Genomic DNA, 12,521 nt, shown 5'->3' on the forward strand with positions numbered 1-12,521 from the left:
TGCAAAAGCTAAACTGAGCCAAACATTTGTATCGTGCCAAGGTTGTTACTGAGCCAGTAACTGTCATCGTGTTGTTGATTTACCCGCCAAGGCCCCGGGACAAAACGAGGACTTTCAGATATGTTCCATATGAGGACTCCTCAACAATCAGAAGGGAGGGGGGGATGCCTAATCCCCAGGCTCAGTGTACTCAGTCCACACAGAAATCAAATACTAATCCACCGGTCGGTGTAGATTCGGTGTTTAAGCGCTTCACCTCTCATCCAAGAGGGGAGCTGAAGAAGCTTCTTGAATGAGAGGTGAAACGTCCTGATAAGTTCAAACACCTGGACAGGCAGGACCTGGTGTGTCTGAGAATTAAAGAAACAAACATGATTTTGTGGTTTTCCAAACTCCAAATTGAAGTCTTGGGACTACAATAATAATATAATTTTCCCTACGTCTAGTGAAATGAGCCACTCTACAATTTGCGTTTATGATAGATCATTCTTTTCTACGTCTGTCAGTTTGAAAGAAAAACGACACTGTCCACCCTCAATGTTTTAATTTTCATCCCAATACAAAGACAAATCCAGCATTTCAAAGGACTTCAATTTCATTGTGAAACAGATTTGATGTCTAAAAGATACACAGTCAATCAACTCACTGAAGGAAATCTGAAACAGGAAATGTTGTCAGTTCTTAAACTCATGTCCAAACTGAACAACTGTAGACCGAGTAGATCTTCACTGACAGTTTCCAAACAGAATATGAATGAGAAGATTTCATTACCACCTAATTTTAACTAAACAAACTACTTACCCACTTTTAAGAAATGTACTTCACCTGGTGGCATTTCATACAGCAGAGAGTACACAAATGTATTTTTTTATTTTCAAACAAATGCTTCACAGTTTAACAGCCTCTGATCCACTAGCAGGTCCTTCTCCTCTACTCTGCATTTTCACAATGCAACTACCAGAGTCCAGTATTCACCAGCACAAGCATGTGGGGGGGGTCAGGTTCCCTTCCTGCCTGCTTGTCATTTCCTTGTAGCAGCTGCCGTTCTCCATGGCCTTGTCCACATCTGGCCAGCTCTGGTCTTTCAGCCAAACCCAGAGGGAGGGGGCACAGCAGGTCAGCTGCTTCAAGTCTGGGGCTGGCTCCTTTTTCTCCCATTCCAGTGAGGATTGTTCAGGGTGGTCAGATCACCCTCCGTCATATATTGGCAGAAACCCCTTTCCAAAATTAAGAAAGAAAGTGGGTTTTTTTTAGCAGCTACAGATTTCATGGAGTATTTCCAGCCAGTAGAGACTTACCTTGACAGGTTAAGGCCGTTCCCAGCTATCTGACACTTTTTCCGGAGCACTCAGTCTCCTCAGACTTTGCAGCATAGTGTTGAGTGTCCCCGCTGTGATAATGAAACCCGCATTAGAACAAGAGAGCGCAAAGGTGCTTAACTCAGTTAACGTCACGGTATCTTACCCAGTTGATCTTCATAGGAATCCAGCTTCTTCATTAGCTCGACAACTTTGGAGGACGCCAGGCCACCCGCTGCTAGAACGAGACATAAAATCACTTCATGCTTGAAAATCCAATACAAATTGTGGGTTAAAATGAAATGAGCTGTTCAGCATGACCCAAAGTCTCACCTTTAACACCGGTATCATCTTTTGCTTTATCGTCCGCACCTGTATAAAGGCAGCCATTGCCATCAGTAGTGACGCCAGAGAGCAGCTCGGCACAACAGGTCCTCGCCTTTGCCAGTGTAGCGCTCATGTCCTGAGCCAGCCGATGGTTCTCCACGAGCTCAGTGTGAACCCTCTTCCATGCCATCTTGTCCTCCATCAGGCATCCCTCCATCACAGTCCGCAGCTCCTTCTCCTGAGAGACCTGGCTCTGCAGGTTCTCCATCTCCTCACAGCGCTGCAACAGGGAGAGTGAGTCTGTTATTTGTAAGAGTAAAAAAAAAAAAAAGGTTTCAGTTAATTCAATACATGTTACATTTAGGTTACAGGGATTACCTTGTGTAGCTGAATAGCCATTTCTTGCATCTCTGCTTCAAGCTGGTCAGCATAAGCCTGTTCCAGAGCATCACCGGGTGGTCGAGCGCTACTGTGCCACCTCGCAATGGCTGAGGTCATCTTACGCTTGGGTCCAAACAACCTGGACAACAAGGCTAGATTATGAAATAACACGGTTTATTATGGGATTAATGTGATAGAGGGCCTAAAGTCTCTTACGTGATTCCTATTTCTTTGAGATCATTTTCAGTCAGTGTGAGAAATATCCGTAGGTCAATGTCTTGCTCCTCAAGTAATGGAAGATACTTTGAGAAGCCAATTTGCTCCAAAAACTCTGCCAAATCCTGCAAGAATAAGACATTATAGTTCTGGTCAGGAACCACATACATCACATTCCCAGTCAATCAAAAAGTCTAAAACCACACATGCCTTTGGACCAGTGTAAGAAGGCGGAGGAACAACATGTGAGCGAATCCCACAGTTCCCCGGTCCACTGGAGTGAGCTGCGTCATTGTTCCCGTGGCGACTCTTGCCTTTCGAGTGATGACCCTTATTTACTCTGCGGGAGCTGCTCTTTTTGCACTGGTCAGAGTCCTGAGGGTCAAAGGCACATGTGTTTGTCACCTCATATAAACAAAAATAATAATCTATTGTTTGGATCTCTGTGGATCTCTCCTGTGTTCACCTCGTTACTTTCCACTGAGCCTTCCCAGTTAAGGCTGATCACGTGAGGCAGGCCCTCGCTGCTGCTACTGCTGCTCCTCATTGTGGGCATGTCATTGTCAAAGAATGGACTGTCATCTGGAACGGGAACAGAAACTATTTAGAACCAGTGCCCAAAGGATCTCCCGTTTTATTAAAAAACAAAAACAACACCAGCAGACAAGTCACCTCTGCTGCTGTTGCTCTGGCCATCCAGCTCATTGATGGGGGAAGTCACATCACGATAGCAGAGGCCTTCACTCTGTCCACCGATATCTCTGAACGTCATGTAGCCCGGTGGCACTGCAGCAGGCTCTGTGGGGCAAAATCCTACATTAACTTCTGTCCCACCCGTGGTTATTACCATCAATTCTGCAAGTGTCAATCCTCCTCTTGAAGGCACAGGCTGACTGTAGTTCCAACCACTACACTCTGAACATAGATACAGGCTGAATATATTATGTGACCCTACCACACGGTTTGCTGGTGCCTCCTACTCGGAACTTGGCGATGGCCTGAGGGCCATCGTGGATGCTAACGCCTTTAGCTCTGTTTCGACTTGGCCTGATCCTGGGTGGTGTGCTGTCCGAGTCCTCGGAGGAGCTCAGGTCTTCAAAGTGTCCTGCTAAAGTCAAAGAAAGAATTATAACTTAGTAAAAATGTAAAAGTCAACTTTAAAGAAAGGTCCCTACCTGGTTTGATCCTTGGAGAGCGCGAGTCAATGAGGCTGACGATTTTGGTAAAGCCGTACATCATTGCTAGGGCACGGGCTGTCTCTCCTTTAGTGTTGCGGTCATCAACTTTAACTTTCTGTCCATGATTTAAACAAACAGATGTCACGGTCATGCAGCTCTATCTCCATGCACAGCATGTTTTACAGTTTTACAGGTGTAACCTACTCACATGATCGAGCAGGTACTGAACTATGATTTCATGTCCAGAAGCTGCAGCCTCCATCAGGGGAGTGACACCAGAGCCTGGCTCCCTGTGAATCAATCAGAAGATCATGGAAAAACTTGATGTGTGGACAAAGTATTTGTAGAAGAATTGCCATGAATGAAGACACTCACTTAACATTGGCATCAGCATTGTTGTCCAGCAGGAACTTGACCATCTGCTGGTGGCCAGTGCCTGTGCAGTGGAACAAAGCAGTCCAGCCCCGTGAGTCCTTCAGCTCCAGCTCTGCACCTTGCTTTTAGGGTCAGAAAAAAAAAAGGATTTCCAGAGATTCCCCTCCATGTTCCTAGGATAATACAACATCAGGGTTTTGGGCTTCTACACAGCAAACATTCTGTGTTTAATACTTCTCACAAATAAATGATCCAGTCACACCATTTTGTACCTGAAGCAGGAAGTATGCGATACTCTCGTTGCCACAGCTCGCTGCCAGCATCAGTGGGGTCAGCCCTTTGGCAGTGGTGGCATTTACATTCACGCCAGCTTCCAGCAGCAGGTTTGCGATGTTGTCGTGGCCAATGTAGGACGCATACATCAGTGGGGTCCATCCGCCGATGTTCTTACCATCCAGATTCACCTCACGTCTGAAAGAATATATATATATACACAGTATCTATAGTAATGACGTGCACGGAACACTGCGTCATTCACTTGTGGCTTTCTTAGGTTTACTTAGCCCAGTTGGATAAGCTGAAATAAACATTCAATTTATTGAATACAAGAGGGGCTGAGCTGCTGTGGATCTGTGGATGTCTTTGTTGTTTTTTTTTGCCTCTGTTAACATCTTTAGGGACAACAGATGGAAACTTAAAGTATAAAAGGTGTGTGTGTTTGTGTATATATATATATATATACGTATATATGTATGTATATATATATATGTGTGTGTGTATGTATATGTGTATATATATATATATATATATATATATATATATATATATATATATATACACACACACACACACACACACACACATATACATACATATATACACAAGTTTCCAATAAATAAATAAATATAAAGCACAGTCTTATGGAAACCCACTGTTTGATGCACCCGGCCACCACGTCATACTGTCCGATGGAGCAGGCGGTGTGGAGGTCCAGGGGAACATCCAGCTCCTCGGGTCGGACCAGGGAATCGCCCAGCCACAGGGAGAGGCTGACGCCCAGCTGCTCTGATTCACTGGCCTCGTCGCTTAGCTCGGACATTTTCCACCTCCTCACTCGTCCCACCTTCACACCTGGAAAACAAAAAGGTGAACCCTGTGAGTGACCACTGCTGTAAAACACACTCATGATTCAGAACAACAACCAAACAAAAAACAACATGAGCCACGCTTTAAAATACAGTTTCATACATCAACAAAACATCAAATAACAAGATGAGTGTTACGTCGCTGTGTGTAGTTTGTAAATAACACACAAACAAGGCTGATTAATGTCAGTTAAGGGGCTTTTAAACTAGCGTGACTTCACACTGACCCCGAGCTAACTCTCTCCAAAACTCTGCTCTTTTAGCAAGTTTAACGTTAGCGTAGCAAAACCCAGTATTAAAACTTGTCTCCATTATCAGTCTGCACATTGTCTAAAAACAACATAAAGTCTCTAACTTGACAAACGACATTAGTTTAAAGGGTAAACGTGCACTTACTTACTAGTTTATTTTTCTCAGCGGATAAACTTTCTGTTTGGGGTGTCACACTGAAATGTGCTCGTGGGGAAACGCTACCACGCCCCACCTTTTCCTCTTTGAAAGATACCGCATAACATACTCAATAATAGCTTTTTATTTAACAATTAATTAATTGAAAAATGCTCTCGCACACTTGTGTATACATTTCACAAACATATATCTTTTCAAACATGTTTTTTCTTTGGTCTTTGTGGATATGTTTTTGTTTTTTTTAAGGGAAGGTTATATCATATTTACCATTAACACTTGTCTTAAACCATCAGTACTTCAATATGGTTTTATTGCTTGATTGTTTTTGTTTTGAAAAACAATTTAGATGTAAATGTATGAGTTTACATTATCAATAGATATTGTATAAAACTACCATGTTATTAGGGCTGCAACTGATTATTTTTTGTTAATTGAGTAATCAGGTACTTGTTTGGTCCATAAAATGTCAGACAATGTTGAAAAATGTCAATCAGTGTTTACCAAACCTGGAAATGATGATGTTCTCAAATGTTGTTTTGTCCACAAACCAAAATGATTCAGTTTTAATGATTTCTTTGTTATATGGATCAAAGAAACCAGAAAATATTCACATTTAAGAAGCTGGAAAAATCTAGTAATGATTTTTTTTTTTTATTTAGTAATGAATTAATAATCGATTCAACAAATATTCCTTGCAGCCCTACTTTTGTTATTAACTGCATCTTCAGAGGTTTGACAAGCGCTACAGGTTAATGAATGAAGATCAGGTCATCAATGGCAACCTTTAATGGACAAAAATGTAAACAAAACAAAAACATTTATTCAGCAATATCATCAAAGCAACAATCGTCCAGCTCAGATCAGATTCAGTCCAGACTAAAATAACTTGTTCAGTTAAGAGTCAGAAAAAATTAAAGCGGAACTCTTCCTTTGACGGTGTAAAGACGAGAGTCGATGTCCCCTCCTGAGTCTCTGGTGTCTTGTCTGCATCCTGGGCTTCAGCTTGCTGCAGGTTATTGTCCTTTGTGTTCTGCATTTTGACGTGAGCGATCCGGTGGACAACGGCCTTCTTTGGAGAATCTGATACAACTTTGACTTGAGCTGAAGCAATTTCTGTTGGGATCGGGTAAAGAAACCTATCACAGCACTGCAACAGCACGGGTTCAAACGTCAAACTTTTTTTTTTTTTTTACTGTTTTACATACTCACCACTCTGAATGAGTTTGAACTGCTTGTTTTTCTCTTCTTCTATTTTTTTCCTGTACTCTCCCGTCATGGCTCTCATCACCTGCCTCTTCTTAACCAGAGGAGCTTTGGAGCTACGTAGAGTCTTCAAGGCACGAGCGGCCTCCTCCTCTACAGGGGGAACACATTCAAGTGGGACACACCTCAGAGCAACTCCCATGTATGTACCTTTCTCACCCTATTAACACCTTAAGAAAATATCCTGCTATTTTTATATGAACAACAATAACACTTACTCTGTTTCGGCGTGCCCTTCTGAGATTTCATGCCCAGCTCCAGCTGCTCCATGCACCAATCAAGCTGCCGATTCAGCTGCTCTTCCGCACTCTGAAACACAAGTCACATTTAGACTTCAAAGTAAGTATTCAAATAAGGCTTCTTTTGAGGAGAACTTTAAATACTGACCAGCTCTGTGTGGTCATCTCCTTGACTCCCCTCTGCTGGCTTCTGTTGTGACTCTGTGTCATGTGAGACTTTGCTCTTTCCAGATTTCTTTTTCTTCTTCTTTGCTTTGGATTGATCCGACAGCTCAGGTGGAGAGTTAACGTCATCCTGCAGCGAGGAGGAAGTACTTTCTTCTTTCCCTTCGGTTGCACATGTGTCTGGGGTCTCTGTGGTCTCCATGTCTTCCACGGGTGAAGCAGCAGGGATGTGGAAGTTGAAGGCAAACGCTGAGCCCTCCCTGGTGAAGGATATCTGGCTCTGTGCTGGCTTGGTCCAGTCCAGCGGAGGTTTTGTCTCCTTAAGTCGTGGACAATTGTCAGAGAGGAAGTTGAATCTGAAGGTGTTGTCACTTCGGGTGCAGAGGGGTTGGTCAGCTCGGGCCTCAGGAGGAGCAGAGCTGTTTGGCTTTGGGTCAATATCTGTCAAATGGGCATACACCCAAAAACGTATGATTGCTACCATTAGTTTTTTATTTATTTATTCACACACATATGTATACATATATATATACACATGTATATATATATATATACATGTATACATATATATATATACAAATAGCCAAACTCAAACCATCAAAATCCACATTCTGACATAAAGCGAGACATAGGAGACGTGATGATTAATGTACCTATAAACAGCAGCTTCTGCTCGGCCATGCTGATCAATATTATGCTGAAACGCGTCTGTTTGACTCAACTATTTAACTCGACTCCTCCATGCTCAGTGGAACAGGTTTGTTTTTAGTAAAATACTTAATATAAAATACTATTTTCTTCGTCTCCGCAAACAACTCACCCCCGGTGTCGCTGAAGAACAGGTCCGTGCATGTGTGTGTGCCTAAAATGTTTCCTCGACGCATATCGTTCCGCTTGGTGGTGGTTCACACGAGCCAGTTCCTTAGTTCGCACAATTTAGCTTCTCTATCAATAATTAATGTTAAAGAAATAATTGTTTAAAAAATGTGTTCAGCTATGGTTAACCGGAAAATACAAAGATTTAGGGGACGAAAACGTGTTAAAACAACCTTAAAAACACAAGAGACAAATCGCGCGCGCACATCAGACAAAGATGACTGGCTTGACCAAACTTGACCAATAAATAGATGACTATTGATTATTGAGTCATTATTCACTTGTGGATGCAGATATTTATATTACACGTGCATCATCTTGTCTTTAGTTTTGCTCTCTGTTCTCTGTCTATAATCACTTCATGCATTAGTGAGAAAATATAAATTATTAAGATGCTCATTTGGACAACAGTGAATGAATGAATCAATGAAGCCAAAGGTCGATTTTGTTTCAAATGAACCAAAAACCAGTGATGACTATACAGCGGGAAAAGTAGTCTAAGGTTTATGAAAAACTGTATAAATTAAATGAATACAAGTTTATTTATACAGCACCTTCCTAAGTGCTTTACAATAAAAACAATGGATTTAAAGCCATAAAGCCTGTTTGAATAAGAGTATTTAGTTGCTTTTTACTCCCTCTGACCTGAAGACCTCAGGGTATATATATATATACTCTAAAAATGAACTGGTAACCAGTGAAGTGATGCTAAAACTTGGTGTGGTGTGACCTGAGAAGAAATCATTACAAGTCCATCTTTTGACACCAGACCTTTTTAATTAATTTGTTGTCATGTTCCTCAGCTGGAAGAAGCAGTTTGTCAGGAGTGATATCGTTGAAATCGTTCAAGACGAAAAGAAGCATTTTTCACTCATTTCTACACTGCTGCTTCAAATGCTGAAGCAAAAAGCCTAATCTATTCTCCACCAATCACATTCCAAGAGGGATTCAGCTGTGGGCGAATCACACAAACGTGGGGGCGGGACTTCCAGCGTCCGTCCCCTCAGAATATAAATACCTCCCCTTGAGCCGACAGCTCGTCAAAAACAGTCGGACGACAACGCGCATAGGACACACGATAATCCAACCACAAAAGGTAACGTGAAGCTGTTTTTCCCCTGTGGTAAAACATTTCTCTACTTTGTCTAATTAATAGTCGTGAACGGTGTGTGTCTACTTTGTGTCATAAATCGTCTCCGAAGGTTGAATTCCGGCTGGTTTTACGTCCGCCACTTCACAACAACGGAGCGCGCGCCATAGCCACTCGGCTAACAGTTAGCTCGTGCTTCGCTGTAATATTACAAACTATGACTAACACTGACATATTTTATTACTAAACTACTCGTCACCGGTGACTCGCACCTCTCGTTTAGTTGCCCTTAATTGGGATTTTGTGCCCGGTGTGTGTTCAAAGTGTGTGTCTATATAAGCTTGTGTTGTGTGGTGGCTAGCTGGCGCCATTTTGCAACAGTCCTTGCTGTTAGTATTATAGTTGCTTGTTAACGACAGCAAAGAAAACGTGTGTGAATCTCGCAGCTTAATGGTGGCAGGTCGTTACAGCTTTTTTGTAGAATTAGCCCACGTTCTTTTTTTTCTAGAGCGACGCCTTTTGTTCACAAACTTTGATCCTATGATGGAGAAGTTACTGTTATTTAGCTCAACTCCGTGTTTAGTTCGTATCAGTAACAATAGCGCATAAAATTACGCTGCATTTATATCCTTCACGGAAGGCGGGGACTGTCACTGGTAGGACAACTACTCGCACTAAATGGAGTTCCCCCGCCGAGGCGGTGACGCTGTCAAGTGAAAATGAACATGTTTAGGGGAACAAGGAAAATGTGTTTGTGTCTAAATATCGGATTTCGTTTCATTTTCAGACTTGCAGGTGAAAAATGGCTCGTACCAAGCAGACTGCTCGTAAATCCACCGGAGGAAAGGCGCCGAGGAAGCAGCTGGCCACAAAGGCTGCCAGGAAAAGCGCGCCCTCTACTGGTGGAGTGAAGAAACCTCATAGATACAGGTAAACACAAGTGATCAGGAGTATGAATACATATCCACCCATGTGTAGTACAGCTGTTTACCTTATCTGTGCATATGTTTGTGTACAGGCCTGGTACTGTTGCTCTGCGTGAGATCCGTCGTTACCAGAAGTCGACTGAACTGCTTATCAGGAAACTGCCCTTCCAGCGTCTTGTCAGGGAAATCGCTCAGGATTTCAAGACGGATCTGCGTTTCCAGAGTGCTGCCATTGGCGCTCTACAGGTGGGACCACACTTTCTATCAACTTGACAAATTTACTTGTGTTCAGGTGGCTTTAACACTCGGCTTTTGTTTTGTTGTGCAGGAAGCCAGTGAGGCATACTTGGTTGGACTCTTTGAGGATACCAACCTGTGCGCCATCCACGCCAAGAGGGTCACCATCATGCCCAAGGATATTCAGCTGGCCAGGCGAATTAGAGGAGAGCGTGCATAAATTACCTGATTTTATCTTTTTAGTGTGGGGGTGGGAGGGGTTGATTGGGGTTTGTTTTGTAAATCTTGGAACCGTTTCCAGCATGTGTACCTCCTTTTTGTCATTTGTAGTACCAGGCATGTTTTTTTTTGTACTTTATTTGTCATGTTGCTCTTGACTTTCCCCTCAATTGTCCTGTCGACTGTAGAATAGAGCTTCACATCTGTAAAATGTAAACATAATGCTCTGCCTTTCTCAGGTTTGCATATCTATTTTAGAATCTGTACCCTTAATCCTGTGTGTGCATGTCATAGGATTTCCCGTGCTGTAAATAAACTTTCCGCTACCTCAAATTCTTGACCCGAATATGAATTCTTTTGAAATTTAAATACATGTACACCTAACCTAGTTTGAGCGCTTATTTCCTTACACAATGCAGAGGGTTGTACCCTGTTAAATTTGAGTGACTGAGAGCCTAGCAGAGTTGTACATCTACAACATGCCAGTGTAACTGAGAAGGCAGACAATTGAATTAAGCTTTTTTAATAAAGACATTTTAATCCATATATTCTGCTCACAAAATTACACAAGTATTGAATGGTCAATGTTCATCCTGGCAGGAAGGGTGTCCATTATCCTGGCTGTTAACTAGAACCAATACACAATAAATAGCTGGAACATAACTCTAAAGCTCTAATGTCAATTTGATCTCTTGCTATCGACCTCCTTAATCTGTTGATCCGAGAGCAAGCCAGGTACATGCTCATACAGCCGCGTCTCCAGCTTTCCATCAATCACTGTCTCTTCTCTTAGTACACACCACAAAATTAAGCTTAAACTCAACAGGCTCACAGTGAGGACTTTGAACAAAGGTTGTCCATATTTGCTTCCCATGGATTGGTCGACCTTCCAGGTTTTGTAGCTGGCTTTGCTGGTGGAGAACTTTATGGGTTCATTTTTCTCCTCTTCGTCTGTGGGCTTCTTGGACGTGGCTGTTCTCCGAAAGCTTAGAGCCAAGAGCCGCATGCTGTTCAGTCTGCCAAAGAAAAACACAGATTTTAACAAAAATATATATACATACATATATATCATTCAAGTAAGAAAGGCCAGGGGTGCTACTCCAGGGTTTCTCAATCCTGGTCCTGCCCTGCATGTTACAGATGTTACAGAATCAGGTGTGTGGTAAATGATATCCTCTGAGTATCAGAGGATATCAGTTTAGGCATTCAAAACAATCTGGCAAAGAACATGCTCCGCAAACATGTTGTGTCACTCACTGCAGCCAGGTTTGCTTTTATGGTCAAGATAAACAGAATAAAGTGTCATGTGATCAAGGTCCTGAACTCCGTTCAGGTCAGTGTGTGTGTGTAAGCTTAAAGATAAATAATGTAATTTGGCAGGTAATAATAACACGTCTTACACGAAACATTGGAATAAATATGTACATATTAAAAAAAGATTAAAACACAAGACAAAACACAAGAGTGCTTCCTCGGTAAACACTGTCATTGAGTCCACTTCCTTAGCCCGTCACAGATTTACACTCACCTCACGCCGCAGTCGGGAATAAAACTCCCTCGGCTGAAAGACACTTGTTTCAGACCGGTGAAAACTCGTCCTCCTATCGCAAACATCTTGGGCAAATGATCATCTCACAGCACACAGTGGTTCCACTTCCACGCGTGAAACTGCAGGATTTGTCTTACAAAACGTTTCTTGGTTAGGTCATGTCGGTCGACGTTGTGCAACACTGGGGATTCGTCCGACGTCGCTGCGGAAACGCTGGTGTGTATCCGTTCCGCTTTAATCAATATGTAATATGTTATATGTATATATTTTTAAATTCTATATGATATTATCGTCCAAAACAAAACATATTTATTACAAAAAAGGTTAATTTTAACTATTTTAATTGTTAGATTAATGATTAAATTTATCAAAGGTTAATTTCGTATATTAATAATTGTGTTAGATTAATGATTAATTTACGTAATCAAAGGTCAGTATCGTATATTAATCATTAATCGTGCATCATAAAACATTTCCCATCAAGTTGTAATGAAAACTTCAAACTTTGTATTATTTCTGTCTGTTTTTTTTATTTACATAATTTATAGAAGGTTTTTTTTCATTAAACATTGTACTTTTATTTTTTTTTAAATACATATCGTTCCATCACCAAAAGAAACACTTTTATT

The 12,521-nt window shown here is 41.8% G+C and overlaps 4 protein-coding genes across 8 annotated transcripts; 1 reads left to right on the plus strand and 3 right to left on the minus strand.

Annotated features, from left to right (window-relative positions):
* Positions 1 to 529: 529 nt before the first annotated feature.
* anks3 (ankyrin repeat and sterile alpha motif domain containing 3) lies at positions 530 to 5,410 on the minus strand. Of its 4 annotated transcripts, none has more exons than XM_058621503.1 (16): positions 5,321 to 5,410; positions 4,708 to 4,906; positions 4,048 to 4,246; positions 3,776 to 3,897; positions 3,609 to 3,690; positions 3,398 to 3,515; positions 3,178 to 3,327; positions 2,895 to 3,020; positions 2,689 to 2,804; positions 2,433 to 2,597; positions 2,223 to 2,347; positions 2,004 to 2,145; positions 1,632 to 1,905; positions 1,465 to 1,536; positions 1,299 to 1,390; positions 530 to 1,217 (listed from the first exon to the last, which is right to left on the minus strand). In XM_058621503.1, exons 2-15 carry the CDS (start codon positions 4,872 to 4,874, stop codon positions 1,308 to 1,310), a joined length of 1,941 nt encoding a protein of 646 aa, XP_058477486.1. In that variant the 5' UTR covers positions 4,875 to 4,906; positions 5,321 to 5,410; the 3' UTR covers positions 530 to 1,217; positions 1,299 to 1,307. The 4 variants fall into 4 exon arrangements, with proteins under 4 accessions (XP_058477486.1, XP_058477487.1, XP_058477483.1 ...); XM_058621504.1 differs by having other exon boundaries at positions 1,465 to 1,533; positions 3,178 to 3,330; XM_058621500.1 differs by having other exon boundaries at positions 3,178 to 3,330.
* A 686-nt stretch (positions 5,411 to 6,096) lies between these two features.
* On the minus strand, positions 6,097 to 7,935 carry c21h8orf33 (chromosome 21 C8orf33 homolog). 2 transcript variants are annotated; one of them, XM_058621506.1, is made up of 5 exons: positions 7,816 to 7,935; positions 6,979 to 7,436; positions 6,810 to 6,900; positions 6,538 to 6,684; positions 6,097 to 6,441 (listed from the first exon to the last, which is right to left on the minus strand). In XM_058621506.1, the coding sequence occupies exons 1-5, from the start codon at positions 7,877 to 7,879 to the stop codon at positions 6,230 to 6,232; spliced, it is 972 nt and encodes a 323-aa protein (XP_058477489.1). In that variant the 5' UTR covers positions 7,880 to 7,935; the 3' UTR covers positions 6,097 to 6,229. The 2 variants fall into 2 exon arrangements, with proteins under 2 accessions (XP_058477489.1, XP_058477490.1); XM_058621507.1 differs by lacking the exon at positions 7,816 to 7,935 and adding an exon at positions 7,649 to 7,809.
* An 875-nt stretch (positions 7,936 to 8,810) lies between these two features.
* Positions 8,811 to 10,676, plus strand: h3f3d (H3 histone, family 3D). Its single transcript, XM_058621514.1, has 4 exons — positions 8,811 to 8,967; positions 9,749 to 9,891; positions 9,980 to 10,133; positions 10,216 to 10,676. The coding sequence occupies exons 2-4, from the start codon at positions 9,764 to 9,766 to the stop codon at positions 10,342 to 10,344; spliced, it is 411 nt and encodes a 136-aa protein (XP_058477497.1). The 5' UTR covers positions 8,811 to 8,967; positions 9,749 to 9,763; the 3' UTR covers positions 10,345 to 10,676.
* Positions 10,677 to 10,855: 179 nt separating this feature from the next.
* LOC131448772 (ubiquinol-cytochrome-c reductase complex assembly factor 4) lies at positions 10,856 to 12,090 on the minus strand. Its single transcript, XM_058621513.1, has 2 exons — positions 11,872 to 12,090; positions 10,856 to 11,359 (listed from the first exon to the last, which is right to left on the minus strand). Exons 1-2 carry the CDS (start codon positions 11,955 to 11,957, stop codon positions 11,023 to 11,025), a joined length of 423 nt encoding a protein of 140 aa, XP_058477496.1. The 5' UTR covers positions 11,958 to 12,090; the 3' UTR covers positions 10,856 to 11,022.
* Between the last annotated feature and the right edge of the window lie 431 nt (positions 12,091 to 12,521).

Source organism: Solea solea, chromosome 21 (genome assembly GCF_958295425.1).
Source record: "Solea solea chromosome 21, fSolSol10.1, whole genome shotgun sequence".
NCBI lineage: Eukaryota > Metazoa > Chordata > Actinopteri > Pleuronectiformes > Soleidae > Solea > Solea solea.

Excerpts from the sequence above, each read along its gene's own strand:
- anks3 (XM_058621500.1), bottom strand. The coding sequence starts at position 4,874 with ATGTCCGAGCTAAGCGACGAGGCCAGTGAATCAGAGCAGCTGGGCGTC. Across the intron at positions 3,898-4,047 it reads TCGCATACTTCCTGCTTCAG|CAAGGTGCAGAGCTGGAGCT; the intron begins GTACAAAATGGT and ends TGACCCTAAAAG. Across the intron at positions 2,348-2,432 it reads CTTCTTACACTGGTCCAAAG|GATTTGGCAGAGTTTTTGGA; the intron begins GCATGTGTGGTT and ends TTATTCTTGCAG.
- c21h8orf33 (XM_058621506.1), bottom strand. The coding sequence starts at position 7,879 with ATGCGTCGAGGAAACATTTTAGGCACACACACATGCACGGACCTGTTC. Across the intron at positions 7,437-7,815 it reads GTTCTTCAGCGACACCGGGG|ATATTGACCCAAAGCCAAAC; the intron begins GTGAGTTGTTTG and ends CCCATTTGACAG. Across the intron at positions 6,901-6,978 it reads GAGATGACCACACAGAGCTG|AGTGCGGAAGAGCAGCTGAA; the intron begins GTCAGTATTTAA and ends CTTGTGTTTCAG.
- h3f3d (XM_058621514.1), top strand. The coding sequence starts at position 9,764 with ATGGCTCGTACCAAGCAGACTGCTCGTAAATCCACCGGAGGAAAGGCG. Across the intron at positions 9,892-9,979 it reads AAGAAACCTCATAGATACAG|GCCTGGTACTGTTGCTCTGC; the intron begins GTAAACACAAGT and ends GTTTGTGTACAG. Across the intron at positions 10,134-10,215 it reads CTGCCATTGGCGCTCTACAG|GAAGCCAGTGAGGCATACTT; the intron begins GTGGGACCACAC and ends TTTGTTGTGCAG.
- LOC131448772 (XM_058621513.1), bottom strand. The coding sequence starts at position 11,957 with ATGTTTGCGATAGGAGGACGAGTTTTCACCGGTCTGAAACAAGTGTCT. Across the intron at positions 11,360-11,871 it reads ATTCCCGACTGCGGCGTGAG|ACTGAACAGCATGCGGCTCT; the intron begins GTGAGTGTAAAT and ends TTTCTTTGGCAG.